General features: G+C 43.5%; 1 protein-coding gene across 1 annotated transcript; it reads right to left on the bottom strand.

Moving 5' to 3' along the window:
- Positions 1-5,911: 5,911 nt before the first annotated feature.
- Positions 5,912-7,346, bottom strand: foxi1 (forkhead box i1). Its single transcript, XM_076093731.1, has 2 exons — positions 6,749-7,346; positions 5,912-6,444 (listed from the first exon to the last, which is right to left on the bottom strand). Exons 1-2 carry the CDS (start codon positions 7,344-7,346, stop codon positions 5,912-5,914), a joined length of 1,131 nt encoding a protein of 376 aa, XP_075949846.1.

Below are 7,346 nucleotides of genomic sequence, written 5' to 3'. Positions count from 1 at the left end.
TTTTCCCTCCTCTTTAAGATGAGAGCAGCTGCCTCAGAAGTGAGCCTGGCCCTTGAAGTGCAGGCTGGGATTAGTGGCAAACACAAAAGGAGCATTTGGAGGGGGCATGCCTGTCCCTTTTGAAAGGCTATCATTTAAAGCCGTCAGCCATAGATCATCTGCGGCTTACATGGGGAAAACTTGGTTGAATGTTGATCGGGCCCATTATTTGACTCTCTGTGAGGGGTGCGTTTGATGGTTTATGCTAGGGAGGGCTCCAGAGGTCTCTGAGGTTCAGTCTGTCTCCCTTCTCCTGTCTCTCTATTGGTATGCATCCCTCATAATAGAGGCGGGAGGTAGGGGGTCTCATTAGGGGCCGGGGGGAGTGTTGTTTGGGGGGTGGGGGGGGTGGGGGGGGGTGGGGGGGGGGGAGCAGGCAATGAATTCCTTGGGGCAGATGCACCAGCATCACACAGGATTGAAGCTGAATAATGCATAATGGCAGCAGGTGAAACACACAAGGTCAATTCTTCATAGCACCATATCCGTCTCCGAATGAGGTGCATCACGATGTGTCTCCAAGTACAAAAGTGCTCCAGATGGACTGCGTCTTTTAACAACAGGAACTTCATCCGATGTAAGATTCGCACTGAGAGATAGCTTCCTTTAGAACTACCAACAACGACTGACAAGCACTAGAGAGGTAGCTATTTTGAGGATCCCCCTGAGTACCAAATGATCTCCTCACTTCCGTCTTTCTACCAGAAGTCCAAGCTGCGAGGGGGTAAAATGGATTCCCTCTGGGTAGCTACTTCCTCGGTCATCTGTCACCACTTCCTGTCTGTGAAGAGCAGGTAATGACAGCACGCAGGTGTTGCTAGCCGGGTGGTATCACTGCAAGGCGTCAGCAGCATGAAAGCATGCTATTTTCCCCAGAAACATTAACACTGTTCGGATCAGTTGCTTTAATTTTCAGTTGCGTTTTTTTGACTTCAACTCACACTGCAGCAGTCAACATGGTGGATTTTCCTGTTCGCATACAGGTCAAATGCACCATCATCATGTGCAAAACTTAAAGTGGTCCCTGAACCGAGCTAAAATGATTACATATCGGCCGTTACTCAGATATTTGTTCTGCTGCGCTGCACATAGAAATTGATGTTCCATGAACCCTGGATATTGTTCTCATAAGGTCATGGTTTGGAATTTCATGTAGGTGATGAATGGCTGCTGATTTATTGAGGATCTTCTGAGAAAGATGTTCACTGTATTGAGATTATCAGAGAATATAGTTGTGAAAATAATAACGTGATGAAGAATTTGGTTTGAGTTTTTTCTTTACGTATTCTTTCTTTTTTTTGGCTTCAAGTAAGTCAGAATGACCCATAACGTGTTTAAAACATCAGCCTGGTTGATGTGAACTCTATTTTCTGGCTTCTCAGCGGTGTGTAAAACCACTGCCATGGTTTGTTATGACAAAGGTCACGGATAACGGATGATCTGCCTACAGTTCCCTAATGTGAGAACAAAGACTTTGTCAAAATATATTCCTGCAATAGAGTGAGACGGGGGATAAGTTACACTGTTTTGGGGATAGGTTTTCCAGACAGAGCGATGTGAAGACAGGCCCTGGCTGTGGATTTACTGGGACTCGTTATAGTCCGTTAATCCTTGTATCTCTTTGACTCTTTCAGCAGGTTCCTCTGCTGGCAAGCCTTACTGGCTCTCAAGTGGCTGCCCTTCCTGTGCTCACCAATAATTCTAGGTCTTGGTTTCCACTGCTAGAATGGAGGCAAGCATGTGCGGTTGACACGATAAAAAGAAAATGATATGGACGACTAAAACAACAAATTGCATGGGGAAAAACGTGACGATTCAACTGTGAACGTTTTTTTTACTATTTTTTAGATTCAGTGTTGATTATTTAATGCTGAGTAACCGACAGTTAACACACAAATCTGAATCTTTCCCCGAATTTAAATAAAACGTAAATACAATTAAAAAAGAACAAAGCAAATTGAAGAGAATGACAAGTGATGTAGTGAGAGGTGTCTCCTCATTTTTCACATGATCTCAACAACCGAGCAGTTTGCGCTTAAATGGCTCTTGTTCTGTATAAAATAATCCATATGGCTGCTGGTCCGGAGCGGGGATCCCATGCCGTTACCGGCCCATACATTAGGCTTTTTATGGGCCTTTGCATGGGGAGTGATGAAACCGAATCAGGTCATGCCAATTGATAGACATTCTCCTCAGCTATCATTTGCACACACAATCCTTTTAAAGTGCAGTGAAGAGAGCTGTCCCCCCCCCCCCCCCCCTTGCAGCCGTATAGTGGCTTCCCCAGAAGCTGTCATCATATTGTTCCCAAAAATATTTAACTTCCTCAAGAGATTGAGCTGTAATATAAGAAATGATCCCTATAATGCCCACTGACTGCTACAAACAGATGTGAAATTTCAGGGTAAAGGCCAGACTGTAAAGGCCAAGATATCATGTTCTTCACCGGGGTCAGACGCACAGTCGACAGATTTGTCTGTAAGGTAGTGTTATATGGGCTGTGGAGAATTATTAGGCCCTGGACACATCTTTATATTTGAAATCCGGAATGTTTTACACGTCCACAAATTGCCTTACAAAGCTCATCTTAAAGTCACTCCACATCATCAGAAAAAAAAAAAAAAAGACTACAGCACATGGCTCAGCAAAAAGCCTGGACAGCACATATTCAGAAGCAGGTTTTTGGAGCGAAAGACGGTTGCAAGTCTAGTTGCTCGTTTTATCAGTCGAGGAGATCTCGCTTACAGCTAATGGGAGTTAAGTTTCTCACTTTGCTGAGTGCAACTTTATCCAGTGATTCATCACTCCAGCTCGTGTCACTCACTAGACAACGTGGACAAGCCTCCGGGTCCCAAGCTGCAGACAATTCCTCTTCACGTCTCTCCGGTTGTGAAATCTACACTAAACTCTCATATCGTCAATTAAAAATACACCTTAATCTAAACAACATCAGTCCTATTTGTGTTTTTGTACTCTGTCTGTAGCGATTAGATTTGTTCTCTCTCACTAAAACTCACTGCAGGTAAAGCCATCCCTGCTCTCCAGAGTTGGCATCGGATGAGTCGCTGGTGCATCTAGTCTCCGTAAAGAGAAAAAGGAATGAAATAATCCAGTTCTGAAACACCAGCTCCCTCTATTATGAGTCAACCTCGCCTTTGGAGGGATGACCCTTTGAGGTTGAAACCCATCATTATGGGTTTAGCCCACTAGGCATGTGTGGGGACCGGGGCCACCCTTATGCTGAGGTATTCTGCTGGGCCTGGGCCTTCAGCCCTGGAGCCAGGGGCCCTGGAGCAGGTGGAGCAGAGACAAGGTGGCCTGACTGATATTCATGAGGGCCCGGCTAAATGTGCCCTTCAGGCACGGGGCACTGGAGCGTCACGTCTCTGAGAACTGAGAGGGCTGAATCGAACTTGGAAAGCAAGTGGATGTTCTTTGCTATTTGCTCTGCATGCGGTCTTCAATTTTATAAAGTATTCAGATCTTTTACTTAAGTAAAGTAAAGTACAAGTAGAAATACTCACACAAGTATGAGCATTAAACATTTTACTTAAGCAAAAGTACATAATAATCAAACTATACTTAAAGCACCAAGAGTAAAAGTACACTTTATACAGAATGGACCATTACAGAACAATATATATTATTGGATTATAACTATAGATGCATTAATATAAGCATCACTAATGTTGCAGTTGGTAAACGTGGGCCTTATTTGTACGTCATATGCTGCAGGGTCACTTAACATATAATAATACTTGATAATGTATTAATTGATTCTATTTTTAATTAATAATCTGAATCGACAAAGTAGTAACTAAAGCTGTCACATACATGTAGCGGAGTAAAAGGCTGCCACCAAAATGTATAAAGTAAAAAGCAGCATAAAATGGAAATACTCAAGTAAAGTACAAGTACACCAATAAGGAATTAAATGAACTCAGTAACATTTCACAACTGTTTGATAGTTTTATATAACACTGAATTATTGTGTCCTGACAATTCCACTTTGAGTGAAAAAAAATAGTGTAATTGAAGGATCAAGGAATGACAGTAATAACGACTAAAAGGCCTCCGAATGTGAAAGGCTTTAAACTCCATTCACTGGACGTGATGAGGATTTCAACAGAAAACTTGTTACTGTGAGAACCCGCTGCTGTATGACAAAAATCCTCTTTGTCTGCTCCGTGGCCCTGCTCCACAGATAATAGAGCAAAATGTGGCCTGAGGGAGATAATTTGTTCCCAGATCTTCAGATGGTAATATTTTCATTTGAGCCCAGGAGGGGATCTCTTCAATTGCCAGCTTCCATTATGTTCCAACAAGGGGCATGAAAGTCTTGTCAATTAATTTTTCTTTTATTCCAGACCACAGAGCGCCTGAGTGAATTCAATTATCAACCAATTAAGAGGTGTTTCCTTTTATTTACAGACTTTGATTCCGTGCGTATCCATATTGTCTGAAAATAAAAACGGGAGCGGGGTGTTAAATCACTTGAACATTTCCTCTGCATGGACTGCTTCATATTTTCTCCCCAATAGCAGGCTTTCTGTTGTGTCCCCGGGGTCACAAGCACAACAAAAGAGCATTATTGAACTCTCTCGACAATTGTTCAGCGGATGCTCTTCCAGAAGTACAACAAAACATGAAAAAAGAACCCACAAATCCCATTACCGGGATTCACACAGACACACACGCACGGAACAGCCAGCGTTTTGCGTGACAAGACTTTGTGAATAGATGGAGACAGGTGGAATATTCAGCAAACAGGTTAACATCAAACAGGCACAGTGATCAAATCCAGCCCCAGACAAAAAGCTGAACTTTTGAACCTTGTGGAAGTAAGTTAAAGGTCTGATTGCTTGATGAAAAGGGGCTATTAGAAGTGACAAGCGGAAAATGTCTCTGTCTTACACACTTTACTGCTCACAGCCACTTGACTTTAGATTTCCTGACAGGCTCTAAAGCATTTATAAAGCTTTTTAGCCCTTTCTTGAAAACTATTGAGAACTTAATCAGAGTATTTGCCTTTTTTTGGGCCTGACTATAGGCTCTATGAGAGACAGAAAGCACAGCATTGTCTCCAAAATATTGTAAATATATGTGATTAATATATAAATAATTGCCCGTCAGATGGGTTAGTTACACAGTTATCATTCAGTGATGATAAAATGACTCCACTATCGACTCAGTAGGAATATTATAGGAACAAGAAATGGACTTTTAACAGGAAGAAATACCTTAAATGACTTCCAGACACATGTAATAAAATGTCTTTTGACTATTTAAAGTAGATATCAGTGCATGTCACACAGTCTCAAAGCGGCCTCGACTTTTATCTCAGATTTTTTTTTTTTCGTCTAACACTCCGATAAGAAATGACACATAAGTCGAGAGTTAAAATAAATGACTTTTATTCAAACATCGACAAGTGTTTTAAGATAAAACACGGAACAAAATTCAGTCTAAAATACATGTCACATCTTATGAAAATAATTTCTGTACATATGTGTCTTCTTCTTCTTTAAGACAGGTATTTAAAAAAAGATAGGCGTCCATCAGCTCACGGATAGATTTCCGTGGGCTCATTCGTGAATTTTTTTTTACAAATAAAACATGTTTGTTGCACTTGTATGGACAAACCATAATAGAGAATTGGCAGTTTGTTATTCCCTTTACACTGAAATATATTTTCCCAGTTAGGAAGGGTTGTGAAAAAAAATACCAGTTAATTTCCAGTGCTACAAAGAGGCCTACTAGACCACAACACGAGTAGTAATGAACAACAGTAGGTTACTAAAGAACTGTAAAGGCTAACATTGAGTGATAAATGACTTCTCGGTAAGCAGCACAGCACTGACAGAGACAGTCGCTACACCTCTGTTCCTTCCCGGCTGTATATGAGGTTGTTAACACTAAAATGGTTGGAGAGGCTCTGTACTGATGTGTAATAGTTCATTCTGTTGTTGTCAGAGTTCAGAGGAGAGATTAAAGTGGGCGAGTAGGAGCCCAGTCCGGACATGCCCTCTCTGGTCTGAGACAGTCCCCCGAGGTGCCCGGAGCCCCGCTCCGCGCCCCGGGAGCCCTCGGTGCTGCTACTGCTGCTGCCCGCCAGCAGCGAGTTCACGCTGGACACGAAATTGCTGTAACACGGGCTGTGCTCCGCGGACGGAGACGGGGACGACTTGGGCTCCGTGGAGGCCGGGGATCCGTGCAGGCTGGGCGGGGAGGAACTCAGGAGGCTGGTGGTGTCGGAAAGCTTGTGCGGGCCGTCTTCTGACTTGACGGGGAGAGCGGTGGTGTCAGCCCCGTTTATGTCGGCTCTCCTTTTTCTCTTCCTCCTGAAGTTCCCGTTGTCGAACATCTTCTCGCAGTTGGGGTCCAGCGTCCAGTAGTTCCCCTTACCTGGATGAGAGTAAAACAAATGAAGGGTTAAATATGGCTGACAACACTTTTAGTTCACATTCACCTGCACACAAATACATTGTTAATCTGGGTTTTCATCTTTAAAATCTAACTTAACTGTCAGCGATCTGGAATTTCTTTATTAGTTTCAATAGATTTATAAAAAAAAAAAAATAAAAAAAAGCAATTTTAAGAGTTTTATCACAAAAAAAATAATCTGCATCAACATGCAGTTTATTCAAGCCAAGTATTGACGCATGTTTAATAATCATATCTCACACAGAAATACTTCATTGTGACTCACCGGGGTCATCCTCGTCCCGTGCCATTTTTTTGAAACAGTCGTTCAGTGACAGGTTGTGGCGGATTGAATTCTGCCATCCAGCTTTGCTCTTCTTGTAGAACGGGAAGTTTTCAGCGACATACTGATAGATCTGGCTGAGAGTCAACTTTTTGTCTTGGGCGTTCTGTATGGCCATCGCTATCAGCGCTGAGTAGGAGTAAGGTGGTCTGACCATCTTGAAGAGTTCCTGCTGGCTGGATATGGACAGCCACCCCAGATCTGCCCCACCAAACCCGGTGGGAGGCGGTAAGAACTGCCTCTGGTTCGAGCCGTATCCCGACTGAATGTAGGACGTGCCGTTGTTCCCGGGGAGGTAAGGAGAGGAGTTGATGCTGGGTCCGTTCAGCCATAGGTACGGGTTCGCGGACGGGGAGGTGTACTCTCCGAGGCCGTAGCTGGTGGGGTGCGTCGGCGGCCTCTGCGGGTGATGGTGGTGGAGGTTCTGTTGGTACACTCCGTAGTTATCGCAGTACACGGCCATGTCCAGGAGCTCCTGAGCGCTGTGGTGCTGAATAGGGCTGGTCTGCTGGTTAGATGGTTGGTGTCCAAAAGCGTTCAT

The sequence above is a fragment of the Anarhichas minor genome, unplaced genomic scaffold (assembly GCF_050575085.1).
Source record: "Anarhichas minor isolate MPS153535 unplaced genomic scaffold, ASM5057508v1 ptg000017l, whole genome shotgun sequence".
In the NCBI taxonomy this organism is placed as follows: Eukaryota; Metazoa; Chordata; class Actinopteri; order Perciformes; family Anarhichadidae; genus Anarhichas; species Anarhichas minor.
Note: the sequence above shows the minus strand (reverse complement) of the source record. Positions and strands in the feature narration are given on the sequence as shown.